Below are 14,533 nucleotides of genomic sequence, written 5' to 3'. Positions count from 1 at the left end.
GAAATATGCTATAAATGTATCGTGTGTACCCAGCTCTAAACTCGCACAACTTCGTTTGTTCGCATTACGAAAGCGTATTGCGAAGGAAAGGAGAGCCGTCCATTGAAACACGGCGCCTCAGCACCGTGGAATAACGCGGGATGCATTTGGCACCTCTAACCCAGAACCTCCCCCTTTCCAGCGGCAGCGGCGGTTGCCCTGAGAGAGCCCGCCCAATTCTGAGGCGAGGCCAAAAACGGGGGGCGGGAAGATGGGGCGGCTCCCGCAGATCTGCTGGTCTCAGGGAGAGACTCCCTCTCCGAGCCAAGCCCGGCCCCTTCTCAGCCCAGGCACACAGAGAGAAGACTAGCCCAGCCAGCTTCCCCCTCCCTCTCTATCCCCTTAGAGGGGCTGGCTCAGGAGGGCATGGGGCTCGCCGAGGCGGGGCTAGCCAGCCAAAGGCAAGTCAACCGCGGCGGCCTGGTTGACAGCAGGAACATGAAGAGACGGCCCTGCGCCGTTGTCTGCAGCTGCCGCCGCCGCCTCCTGGCTCTGGCACCAGCACCAGCCACCAAATATAGCCCCGAGGAAGAGGACACATAATGGGCGGCGGGGAAACCGGGCTTTAACAGACCGCCGGCCAACTCGGGCGGGCTTGGCCACAGCGGGGCACTTTAATGCTTCGTTTCTGCCCCTCTCTTGAGGCGCCTGCAGAAAGCAGGGGAAAGCTTGGGCTTCTCCCCCTCATCGCTCTGACACACCAGCCGGCGAAGGAAAGAGCACGGAAGAAGAAATAGGAGGAGGCTTCTCTCTCTCCCCACCTGCCCCATCTCGAAGTGGGGCTCCCACCCCAGGGTGCCGCTGAGAACCCTTTCCCTGCCTCCCTGCCCACCTTCGCCTGCTCCACATTTCCGCCTCAGTTCCTGCCATATGTGTTTTAGCAGCCGCAACGGGGCGAGAGGAGAGGTAGAAAGCTGAGGGGCTCCGCTGCCGCCTCCCCTGCTCCTTCCCCGCCCCGAAAAAAATGGGCCCGGGGCTGGTCCTAGCGGTCCACGCCTGAAGGGAGGGTCCCCGAAGCTCCTCCCGCCGTGCTAGAAGTGCCTCCTCGGCGCTCGCACTTCGCGAGCAGGAGATGGATGGGACTGAGCTGGATGGCGGCAGCAGCGCAGAAGTGCCTCAGCAATGCTGCCAGGCGGATGCTGGTGCTGTTGGTGAACCAGCAGGCAAGGAAGCACCACTACCAGCGACCATGGAAGAGCCCACTGGGGAGGCTCCCGCCCCAGCGGGCACTGCTGCTACCTGGACTTCCAGTGCTGTCGCCCCCAACACAGCCCAGCAGGAGCTGAAGAAGCAGCAGCAAGGTGTCAAGAGGCACCACCACAAGCACAACCTGAAGCATCGCTATGAGCTGCAAGAAACTCTGGGCAAGGGTACCTATGGCAAAGTCAAGAGGGCCATCGAGAGGTTTTCTGGCAGAGTGGTAAGGACTTGGAAGGGCTGGGGCTCTTGAAGATGTTCCAGATGGAGAGGTGTCATTTGGGAAGCTTCTAACAATTACATTCCTTCTGTTGTTCTTCCCTTAATGGCATGTCCTAGCCTCAAAGCTTGGGCCAGAATTCTTCTCTGTCTCTACCTCCCCTTTTGCTTTTTATATCTCCAGCTCTTTTCTTTGCCAAATGGATCTTGATGTTTTGTAGTATCTCCGTGCCATCCTATTCTGGGATTCAGGAAACATTTGGGGTCTGTTTTTGAAGTTTGATTTCCTCCAAAGTATTTGCGCTCAGAATTTTATTTTGAAGTTCTTTAATCAGAATCAAATGTGTTTATAGAATTCAGGTGGTGATACCCTGAGGTAGGAGAATTTTGGTATGTTTATAAATGGGCCTCCCTCCTCACCCGTCACTATCAGACCTTTTACTGTTTGCTTAAAGTGTGGGCAATACAAAGTTCACTAGAAGGTATCTTATTTTCTAGTAAGCTAAACAGAAAATGCCCTTCAGGTTAGAGATTCTTTAAACCAAAACAATTTGTTGCTGGCTTTTATGACATGAACTTTACTGACCCCTATAAATAAACACATTGATGTTGCTACTCTACTCAGTGGATTTTAGAGTCCACTTGGCTCATCTGTGTCTTAACACAGCAGTCCTGATGTTGCATTGTACTCTAATTCCAGTCCATCTTTGTAGTTCTTTTGTCACAAAACTCCTGAGTAGCACAAAAGATCACAGGCATATGAAGTATTGCTATTTTCTTTACTGCCAGCAGTGCCATCAAATATCTGGTAGCAGGTCTATGTTCCAGCATATGTGGGTTCTGCATTTGAGTCACCCATACATATGTAGATGCTTTTTTGAAGTATTCCAAACATACCTGGTAGTTTGAAATTGATGAATTGGTTTGCAGTACAAGAGGAAGACATGGTTCTAAGCGACTTACATTTTTTGTTTAAATTTACCATTTTTTGTCCTTGCCTGCTCACTCAGAAAAAAATTCTAAGCTAGAGATTGAATTAAAATAAGCAAACAAAGAAAAAAAACAAGAAAATAAAGGAGAGATATGCCCTTCCTGTATGTGTGGTGAGATTGTGTACTTGGCACCTTCATCTATTTATGAACATTTAAGAACTACAGCTCCAACAAAGTGATTTGTCTGTGGAAAAAAGGAAGTTCTAATGCAGTATCAAACCTATATTTAAAGGATTTTTAGTGTAGATAAGGATGTGTTATGTATTATTCTTTCATTTTATTAAATTGTTAACAGGACAGCTAAATAGAAAGCGGAGTTGAATGAAAATGCTCACTTTGATGGCATGGTTTTTTTTAAAAGAACTGTGCCATACTGCATGTATTTCAAACTAGCAAAACTTCTAGGTTACATTATAGATTAATATTTTTACAATTCCAAGTGTATCATTTCATATTGTACACTGTTTTTGTCTTTAAATTACCCTATCTGTCTAATTTTATTTTAAAGGATGCTTTTGATTCTTTTAGATTGGTTTTGAAACAGAGATGTAGCTTCATTTTTGGCAAAGTAAAAGAAACTAGAGTGAAAGGCTATTATATACAGTAGCAATGATATTTATAATCTGTCTACTTGTTTTTAGGATTAAAATGCTTGGATTAATTTGACATTGTTAAAACATATTAAATGACACAGCATACATACAATTGTATTGTATTTAATAGGGCAAGGTACTTTCATCCCTAAAAGCATATACATATTTTGTAGGGTCTGCTCACTGGTTGCTATGACTCCATACGGATGTACTTTAAGTTCTTTATAAGTTTTCCTTTTTCTCCGAGCTCTTAAAATGTAGGTTTTCACATGGCCCACTTCATACATAAGATAAGAATGTGAAAAAGGTCTAGGCCAGCAGAGTTACAGGAGTTCATTTATATTTTCCTTTTCTTTCCTTTCTTTGCTCTGTTTCTGTTCTCCTTAGTCACCAGCATTTATGGTATCATTAAAGCTTTGAATAGACTCTGTGCAGTATTGTGACCAGCAGAGGGGGTTCTTGGAGCAATGTGACTGCCATATTTCCTATCATGACTTCACAGCAAATTGTCAAATAAAGAGGAGTTAAGTATTAGAAATCCCAAGGTCACACTCCCACCTATGTCATTTGCTTGCTGTCATATTATTGGGTTAGGTAACCTTTTCCTACACAGCAGCATGTAAATATTTGGAACCATATGGCAACAGCTTGCAACTTGGAAACGTCTCTAGTGCTCTGCCCTCTCAAAGTTATACTTTCATTTAGCATATGTTTTAACCAACTGCAATTTAGGTATGCAGCATACTGCTGTGTGTTCTTGACTGATTAGTCAGAGACTGCCATATAAAATGTGAGGCATTGCATTTTGGCTTCAGGGGCAGATACTGTGAAATGTGCAGGGCTGGCAGATTAATTTTGATTTCAGGTTGTTATAAATCTGAAGGATTTCCGTCATTGTCAATGAAGCCATGGTAATATAAAACATACACAAATGACAGAATAATATGCTCCATTACATTTTAATAGCATGAGCCTGTTTAAATTGCATTGTCTTGCAAAGAAAAAAGTTTTTAAACCTAGAATTATAGTTTATGTACTCTATAAGTCTATTTTTTTCCTCTTCAACATATGCACACATCAGGCCTGGGAACATCCCAGGTGCCAGATTGCTCAAGTTCCTAAAAAATAAATATTTGTACTATCTAGGAATTTGAAATATTTTGTCAGCTCTATAAAGGGCTATTGCTTAAAAATGTGATGCTTGTTTCTAGAAATTTGAAGTACTTTCCAGCCTTAGCTTATGTAGTGGTTGTGAAACCATAGATATGTTATATTTAGTTTGTTGTTGGCAACAACCTATTATTTAAAACATGTTTACTGAATAAAACAACAGCTAGAGACTGGGCTGTATACTGCATGAAATATAAGAGCACAACCACCCTGAATTGGGACAGCCAACTTTCCAAGCATTTGTTTGGATGTTTTACATGCAAGTGTCTGTAAGTGCAAAGATAAAGAGATGACAGAAGAAGTTTGTAAAATAGAGTGTTTACTGAATATTTTGTGAGAGTTGCATCTGTTTTTTCAGTAGCAGTCAAACAAAGCTTTCTTAATACTGTAATCTGTGTTGATTTAAATTTATTCACATAATCCATAGTTATAATTATGCATATGGAAGATATAATCAACACTAAGCAAATGTCTTCATGTGAAGCACATGAGATGCATAAAGAAAGGAAGAACTGGAAGTATGCTTATGGGGAACCTGTAGCATGCTATTGTACCATACTATCTATGGACATAGGCTAAACTGCATGTTTGGTTAATACAACGAAAAAGGTGTGTGCCCTAATGAAAGTGGTGTCATAAATAAATAATAACAGAGGTATATAGTAGGGACAAAACAGAGCCTGTATCAGTTTTGGAAGTACATGCAGCATTCCACTTACAAAGAAACTGCATATTGATCATATGCAGCTTTTAATTTCTATCCTGAGTTCTCCATTGTTCAACTCCAATTTTCTCACATAGTCATGTTCTAAGAGTCTTATGTATCTCACGTGTTTGTCAGCTTACAGTGCAATCCTGTGCAAGTCTACTCAGAAGTAAGCCCCATTTCGTTCAATGATACTTGTTTATTTATTTATTATTTGATTTATATTCCTCCCTTCCTCCCAACAGGAGCCCTACCTTACTCCCAGGTAAGCATGTATAGGGCTGCAGTCTAATTAATGTATCTTTTTTACTAGGATAGTGGGGCCTTTTCTTACTTCTCCCTAACAGAGGGACCATTTACCCCGTACATTCTGAGAGCCAGATGCTGCAGCAATATATTTCTATCTTATTCATGGTGTACAGAATTGAGTAGTTCCAAGGGCACCATTGAAATACATGTGTTCCTAATTTTAAATACTATTTAAACCAGTGATAATAGCTTCCCAATGGGATTGGTGTGGTCAAGGGCAGGGCAGCGAGCACGGCAGCTAACAGTAGGTGGAGCTTGTGATAGGTGAAGAGGTTGCAATAGATAGAGCACACTTGAGACGGAGACACACAGAGACAGACACACAGTTTAATGGTGGTGGGAAGAAAAAACAAAGCAAGGGGCTGGGAAGGGGCAGAAATAGTGAGGTTAACAGATGGAGGGAGAGCTTTTCTATGCTGTGCTGCAAGAAAGGAAGTTCTTTTCTCACAGCACAGAAGCCATTAGTGGGCAGCATGGTTGGGTGCTGCACAACAGCTAAGTATATGCTGCTTAGTGGAAAGGAGAGGGGGAGGGGCAAGGTGGCAGAGAGGTCAGCACAGTGCAAATGTACCTGTGGAACCAATCCAGTGCTTCTGTTAGTACTTTTGCACCATGCCAACCTCCCCGCCACTTCCCCCATCCTTCCTGGTAAGCAGCAGTGACTCATCTGTCAGGAGGTCAGGTGAGCACTGCTCCCCCACTACACTGTCCATGACTGGTAGAAGCCACAGTCTTGTTATGGTTCCCTGCACCTGCTTTAACCAAAGCAGCACAACCTACCTGCTCCTTCTGCTGCTTTCTGCCCAGTCTCCAAAGTGGGCGTGTTGGTTAAGCTTCTCTGTCTCTGTACAGAACTGCAGCAGCAGCAATATGGTTGTACGAAAGCATCCTGAGCGAATGCTGATTGTTTCACAGACACCAATCAAAGTAAAATTGGGAGGAATATTTTGAAGTGCTTGCAATAGATTGATTGTGGATGTCAGTGTAGAAGGAGCAACTTTATGAAAACTTCAGCAAATAATTGTTCTGATTGGCTAGGTGTTTCTAATATCAAGGAAAGAAGCCTAAATGGAGGATATGTGGGTCTTGTCGTCCTGCCTGAATACTATTTTTCTATGGGAAATAGCTTGAACAAGGCCACAGCAATGCACACTCCAAGATGGACAGAGATTGACTGATTATAACATGGGAGAAGAGGAGAGGGTGACTGGGCTCAATCTCTGAGGTTGTTGCGGGCACACCCACCCACCCACCGGGGGGCCAGGGCAAGCTGATGCCCAAGGGCCCCCGCAAGCCTGGAGCCGGCCCTGGTTTATGAAATTAGTTTTGTGAATAAATTGATGAAAAAATAAAAGAGGAGAGTGAACTAGGGAGCATGCATTTGGGGAAACAAGTAAAGGGAGATAAGTATGAACCAGTAAGAAGGGACTACTTTAGCAAATGCTAAAGACACGCCTCTTTACCCTGGCCTTTGGCTCCTGAGATGTTTGTTTTGAGAACCCACCCTACTCTTGTGATTGAAATGTGTTTTAATTCTTTTTAATATTGTATCTGAGATTTTGTAACCCACCTTTGCAAGCTACAAAAGACGTGATCTATTTTGCGTTGGATGGAGAATGGGAGCGGGCCAGTAGGTCTCAAGGGAACTGAGACCAAAGGGTTTGGAAGGTTTGGTTGGTGGTTGGCAGTGTTTGTGTTTGTGTATCTGTGGTGGGATAATGGATCTGAAAATATGGATGTTTGATTGATTGGATTTATTTATATGCTTCCTTTCCACAGCACCCTATGCCCAAAGCAGCTTACAACAAACATTCAAAATATCAAAATACAAATCATTGGGGTAGGGGAGAGGTCAGTTTACAAACATTATAAATTCAGATAGGTCAAAACCCAACAATTTAACAAACATAAAATAAATTCAATCTTACAAAAGAAATAATCTAGATTAAAATACATAAATACAAAGAAAAACAAAAGCTAATAGACCATAGAGCTCTGAAATATTTGTGGATGACTATGGTGGGGGAGGTGAGCCTGGTGGGTTTGTGAGTAGTGGGTGTCAGATCTGGTATGTGACTTTTGGTTCCTGGGTTGTGGCTTTTAGGATTAGGAATTCTGGCCAATATTTGCCTGCCTGAAGTAAAAATCACAGTGGAATTTAGTTCATTGTTTGCCAAATTGCTCTCAACCAAAAGCATTATTGTATTGTAATGTGTTATTACCAACAGCTTCAAACTATCATTTGAGAAAAATCATAATAGAAGGGATATGTAACATTCAAGTGCTTGCGTTGAGCCATGTGTGTGGTTTTTTATATCATTAAATTCAAGATTAGGATATTATATATGACATATGGAGGAAATTATGTCTGAAAGCATACATAAAATTATGTTTTGATATCATACATGTTGGATAAAGCTGTTTGGAACAAGCAGTTCCTGCTAGAGATTGTTTATTCTTCCTAGAATTCTAGTCACATATTCCTTGTAATTATCCGTTATATATACCAAATGCTGCTCTACAATGAAAAAACAACAGTTCTGTCCTATTGCTAGATATTTAAGTTACTGTGGAAAGAACTACAAAGTGAGATAAGTGCATCTGTGCAATATTTAAGCCACAAATGCATCCAGGTTTTCACTGGTGTTCTCCCCCTGTTGTTTTCTGAACTCGGCTTCTGCAGTCAGGCATAGGATTCTCATTTGTCGTGCCCACATGAAAGCCTTGAGCCGTCTGTAAGTTAAAGTTTGTGAAATACCTGCTTTTAAGCAGCACATATTTATCACCATGTCTGCACAGAAAACACTGTACATTGTATAAATTAGGAGAGCCCAGACACTGAACACTAGGGATTGGGTGAGATATTCCATGGGAGTTTAGTGGTTACCCATACTGATCAGATATCTTGGATCCATACCAAAAATTTCAGATGTTTAATACATATAAAGGCCCTCCAGTAACCTTTAGTTGAAGCTTAGAATGGGGGGAAATACCTCAATGTGGCTAGTTAAGTATAAAGCTGTTTGATGTTCAAATTGAGGTATGCTGTAAACCGCCCAGAGAGCTTCGGCTATTGGGCGGTATAGAAATATAATAAATAAATAAATAAAATATGTAAAGAAACCAGCATGTGAACAACTGAACCAATTCTCTATTAAATGTGTTCATGTTATTTAATATTTGTAATATCTTAGCTGTCTGAGGATGATCACATTCTACTAGCTTTGATGTCTGGCTTTTAAATTTTTTACTGGTCCAAGACTGCATACAAGCCTGCATTTGGTATAATTCAGGTCTTCTTGTTACAGGTTTGGAGGATAAGAATAAAAATGTTTCTCATTGGTTACTTTTTTTATTTGGAAAAAAAAGGCAGCTGTGTGAAAAGTTCTTGATAGGATTGGAATGTCGTGGGGCTAAATAGCCATCTGAAGATAGGATCAGTTTGTAAAAATATAGGCAGTTCCTTCCATAATTTCATGGTTGTAGATATGTTACGACATCACGATTTTACATATGATCAAAATATTTTCTTGAAGAGTTAATATATTACCATTAGCATGATCAGATTTTGAACACAATTTTATGTTTTCCAAAGGCAGAGGTCCCTCCTCTAACTTTCATGGAACAATTCTATACATGTCTACTCAGAAAACCCCACTGAGTTCAATGAGACTTACTCACAGGTAAGTGCATATGAGATTGAAGCCTCATACACATTTCTCAAATGTGATTGTTGCTTAGGAAACAGGAACTTATATTTGGAGAGGAAATCTGAATGGTTCCAAACTTAGCACGGCAAGTCTAGAATCAGATGGTGCAGTCCAGTTTCTCCAGTTGGAATTTTAACTTCTATAGCTTGACCACTGCGTGCAGATCAAATCTGAATTAGAAATGACACTGTTTACATTTCCATAATTCTTGGAAAGCAGAAGTATCTCATAGTCACTTTAGCAACTCTGTGATTTCTTGTTCAGAACAGAACATATTTGACAATAGAAAAAGTGATTAGAGGAAGAATGCTACAGAAATTTGTGTGCAGTTGAATACTACTACTTGGAGCCTTAAATCATTGCATACTTCAATAGTATCTGATAGCCTGCAATAATGCCATATAAAATACAATATTGCTACCTGACCACAAAAATATTTAGAAGATTTATAAGGGAAACATTTTGTATTTACAATATGGTGAAAATATTTAATGGCTCTTTTATGATTAGGGAAGGGCCGTAGCTCAGTGGTAGAGCTTCTGCTTTGCATGCAAAAGGTCCCAGGTTCAATCACTGACATCTCCAGGGTGGAGCTGGGAGAAAATCCAGTCTGGAATCCTGGAGAGCTGTTGCCAGTCAGTGTAGACAGTGCTGATCTAGATGGACCAACAGTCTGACTCAGTGTAGGGCAACTTCCTATGTCCCTAGCAAAAACCTAGCTAGGAAAGATTTTGCTTTGACTTTTATGTGAAACTTGGCAAAATTTGAGCAGCAATGGGCAGCAGGCTTCATAGTGCACATCCCCTTCCTCCACTGAAACATTTGTGTGCATTTCACAGGCTCTTGTCAAAACATGCTTATCAGCTGCGTTTGGAACACTGAAAAGAAGCACTTCGTAATGCAACATTTTGTTGCAATGGCATACTTATTTATACTAATAACAATATAAATTCTTTAAGAAGGTATCAGCAGCTTAGGGGAACCCCAAGGTCTGCAAAAATAAAATAAAATCTTTAGGGGGAAACAACTCCAGGAAGCCCACACACAAAACAGCCTAATGAAGTTTGATCTCTTGACATATAAAGACCCAAATAGTTAGGGATACAAATACCTGTGGAATGTTTCTTCTCTATGTCATCTGGTCCATGACTTGAGATCTGCTGGGGAGGACCTGCTGGTCATCCCAGCTTTGAATGATATCTGTGGATAGATTACACGTCAGAGGTTCTTCTCAGCAATAGTATCCTGGCTGTAGAATACACTCCTTTTGGAGGTTAGGGTGGCACCAACATGATATAGATTTAGGGGGCCCCTTAAGACCTGGCTCTTTTCTCAGGCTTTTTTAATGTTGAAGTATTAGCCTGGTTTATTAGGAAACTGACAAATTGTTGCTATTTTATGACATCTTAATGATTTTATAGTTTAATGATCACTGTTTTGTTTTTCGTAACCAGCCTTGGGTTTGTGATGAAGGGTGGGATATAAGCTTCAGTAATTAATTCATTAAAAATTGGAAGTGAAACTTTCCACTCTCTTCCTTGAGGCTGTACCAGAAGAGGAGCGGGGGAGTGCACAAGCCCAAGGTTTGCTTTGGTTCCTGTTGCAATAAAGCATGATTTACCCATGATGTCTGAACCAGCTGAGTATGTTCTGTCAAGTTTTTCATGTACAGTTAAATATATACAGAATTCAAATAAAGATGAGACCAGCGTCAGAAATGAATCAGGGAGCTGAGTTCAAATGTAACTCATCTGTAAGCTCACAGGAACAAATAACTGTCCCTAAATTTTAGTTTCCCAGTTGTGAGACAGGTGCATGATGCATCTCCCCACCAGCAACAGCACTAACACAGCCAACAATGATTTATGGGTGAAAACAGGTCACAGCTTCATTGGATTACAGCAGGTAAGTGTAGTTGGCATGGCAGTAGGGCAAGGATGCTCTTTTATTCCATCAGTCCCTGCAGAAGGAATGTTTGTCTTCCCAACCAGCAGTTGGGGGCAGGGCTGTGGAGTCGGTATGTCAAACCTTCGACGCCGACTCCTCTATTTTTCTACTGTCCGACTCTGACTCCTTCATAAATGGCAAATGTATATTAATTTTTCTACTGTCTGACTTCGACTCTGACTCCTTCATAAATGGCAAATGTATATTAATGTATTAATATTAATAAATTAATATTAACATATTAATTTTATTTTGAAGTCGGAGTCAGTACATTTCTACCGACTCTGACTCCACCCAAAATTGCTTCCGACTCCACGACTCCAATTCTGACTCCACAGCCCTGGTTGGGGGAGCCACACTTGCATGTTGGCCAGCATTAGACCCCAAGTGTGGCACAAGCCAATGCACTTGGGCTCCCATTAGTCAACCAGGTGTGTGTGTGCATGCTGCATGAGGCCAGGCCCCTCCCAAGCTAGCTGACATGTACCACTAGACCCCTAATGGGGATCCCTCTTATGTTTGACCGTGTCCAATGCCATTCCTGCCTTAAGTTGTAGCAGAAACATACGTCAGTAATCACTGAAGGTTAGACAAAAAAACCTATTCAACCAAGAGCTAATTTGATTGAGAGGAAAATTCTTATCCAGCCCTGTCAACCAGTGACCCTTTTGAGAAAAGCTCAGTGAAGCACTACAGCCAAGGGTGGGAGCAGCATGCAAAGAAAGAGGCCGGCTACAGCAGAGCCAAGGCCTTTTAAAGGCCTGAGTCCACCCTGTCCTTCCTATCACTCTCATGGGATGACCAGAGACTACAGTTGGTTCTGCGAGAGGTAGTGTGAGGGCAGGAGGTTAAATCCCCTTGCCTTTTGCTGCATGGGGCCACGCACTACTCCACAACAGCTGTACAGCAGTGCTTATGAGCGTGGGGCTAGGTTCTGTAACATAAGAGCAGTAATTTACCTCACACAGTTATTGTGAGGATGAATGAGATTAATGGTAATAATTCATTATGTAGTTTGTAACTTTCCTTCCTCCAGTTTTTCTCTGGTGGAAAGAAAACTGTGCCACCATAGATATTATGGATTTATCTGGCTTGGATATCCTCAGGAGAGAAAACAGGAAATTACATTCTTGGTATAGTTTGAATAAAATTCTGATTCTAGTTGCACTGATACCATTGCTTCAGAATTCGGGCCTGTAGCTTGAATGGAAAGTATTTTGTAAAACAGAAAAGAGTTTAATGACACACATGAAAGCAGTCTGTGTTATTGTCTGTTGAACAAAGCTTGTGCTTTATGAACTGGCTGATCATAAAGGCAGCATAAATCATGTCAAGTATTCTCATTTGCTCTTTGTGCTTTTTGCAGATGGGGCTCATAGAGCAGAAATGCAGTCAGATGTCTGCTCCAGGATATTTTAGCTAAACTGTATGAGTCCATTAAACAAATGTAATGGCTTTTTGGAAAGACTTGCTATGCATTTGAAACCAAATGTTTTACACAGAGAACATCTGGGAAGTATGGGTGTTTGTGTGTGTATACAGCACATTGGAAAATAGCTTTATTGAGCCCAGCTGGGTGGTTGCTTGGGATGTGGTTGTAGGATATGACAGTCTAGTTGTTATAAGGAATAATTTATTTGAAGTATTGCCATCAAATGAATATTTGGCAGAGGAGTGAGCATCTTTGTTTCATTGAGCACACAAATTCTTCTCATTATCATTCTAACAAAACCTGCCATGACATTTTATATCCTGTTATATAAACTAATTCAAACACTGGCATGCTTTTAAACTGGTATGCACATTAAAGAACACACTGTAGAAAGAAGTCAGTAGTTAACCCTGCTTCCCCCACCCCCTCCCACAAAACCCTGAGGTGATAACAATAGGTTTTTATTAGCTAATTTATTGTATTGGAAGCTGCCTATATTATTTGTTGCTTTATTCCCATGTACTTGTTAGAGGAATTTAATTGGTAACGCATGAAAATATGTTTTAGCAGGTTCTATTATTTCCTTGGTATATTGTGTTGTAACTCCATTTTACATAGCGGATTTGATTTCATTTTAGCTGAGCTAGGGGTTTGCTATTTCTCGGAAACAGCTGAATGGAAAATATCTAAACTATTCTTTTGTTAGGATGCCGATTTTAGTATTAAATTACTTTTGTTATTTAGGCTGAATCTCTGATCAGAGGAAAATTGTTTGAAATTCCAAAGAAACAGCATAGCCACATCTTCGGAATCATTTAAATAAAAAACAAAGTGAAAAATACTAGCTTAGGCAGCCTCTGGTTTATTCCCATGCAGTGAACAGTTCACATTGCACAACCCCAGTTTTAAATAGTTCTACACAGTATGATATGATTTGTGGTATTTGCCGAGATGAATTCTGGCTGGAGCAGCCAGAGCAGGGAATTGTTCTACACTCAGGGGAAGGTGGTACATCCAAGTCTGCGTTAATGTCATTGGCAGGGTGAAGTGGGAACCCTGAGTTGCTGCTGTTCTGCCTAACTTTTGGAGGTGGGGTGGAATTGGCAAAGGGATCTTAAGCATCCGAATATTGACTTCAATATTGTGAAGTTATTCTTGGTCTTGGTACATGTTGCAAAAGGTAGGTGTGGGTTGTCTCTATACCCTCTTGTCTTGTGCTCTTTGCGATATTTTCAGGGTGGTTTCCTATGCTGCTCTTTTGATTAAAAGCAGGAAAAAAGAATGCCAAAAGATTCTAATGTTCTTTCTTCAGATATACAGATGTTTCCTAGAAATTGGATGTAGTCAGGGGAAGAAGCTGTTAACTGGGCAGACCTTTCTTCCTCAGTAGACCTTCTAAAACATATCTACAAGGATTAGTACAACCTGTCAAAACTAACAACAAAAAATCACAGTGTACACACATTGGTTCACTGTGGTCTACACCTGCAGTAGAATAAGATGGTACAATACTGACATGACAGAGGTATGGAACCTGTGGCCCCCGTGATGTTGCTGTACTGTAACTCCTTGGACTACAACTCCCATCATCTCTGACCGTTGGTCATATTGGCTGGGGCTGATGGGAGTTGAAATTCAGCAACATCTGGAGAGCCACAGGGTCCCCCTTTTCTGTGGTAGAGTATACCACTTCAGGCTGCAGGTAGAGGGGTGGATACCATTTTATTTAGTTAGTTTTTTGTCTGAAACATTTTGCCACCATTTATTTATTAGATTTGTATCCCACCCTTCCTCCCAATGGAAACCTTTATCAGTCATTTCAAGACAGGGTTCAAGTTCCCACTTGGCCATGAAGCTTACCTTGGGCAAGTTATTGTCTGCCAGCCTAACCTACCTCACAGGGTTTTTTTGAGGATCAAATCAGAAAGGGAAGAACCATGTTTGTATGCCAACTTGAGCTCCTTGGAGGAAAGGTGGAATATGAATGAAATAATAAATAACTAAAGTAAAAATCACAGTTAATAGCCAGAAAGTTTTAAATATTTAAAGTATTACTGTTTTTTAAAAGTCTGAGTGAATAAGAAGGTTCTTTCCTGGCACCCAAAAGACAGCAAAGTTGGTGTTAGACATTCCTCCCTGGGAAGGACATTCAATATCTGGGGTGCCACTACAGAAAAAGACACACACCCTCCTCGTTTTGCTGAATATAGGCTAATCCT

At 41.3% G+C, this 14,533-nt stretch overlaps 1 protein-coding gene across 2 annotated transcripts in view; it reads left to right on the top strand.

Annotated features, from left to right (window-relative positions):
* Window positions 1-250: 250 nt before the first annotated feature.
* NUAK1 (NUAK family kinase 1) overlaps window positions 251-14,533 on the top strand; it is a 92,296-nt gene continuing 78,013 nt past the window's right edge. The window contains exon 1 of one of the 2 annotated variants that reach the window (XM_061638922.1): window positions 251-1,459. In XM_061638922.1, the coding sequence (XP_061494906.1) occupies window positions 1,112-1,459 (348 nt within the window). In that variant the 5' untranslated portion in view covers window positions 251-1,111. The remainder of the gene's footprint in view (window positions 1,460-14,533) is intronic. The other variant, XM_061638923.1, reaches the window with a different exon arrangement.

The sequence above is a fragment of the Rhineura floridana genome, chromosome 8 (assembly GCF_030035675.1).
Source record: "Rhineura floridana isolate rRhiFlo1 chromosome 8, rRhiFlo1.hap2, whole genome shotgun sequence".
NCBI lineage: Eukaryota > Metazoa > Chordata > Lepidosauria > Squamata > Rhineuridae > Rhineura > Rhineura floridana.
Note: the sequence above shows the minus strand (reverse complement) of the source record. Positions and strands in the feature narration are given on the sequence as shown.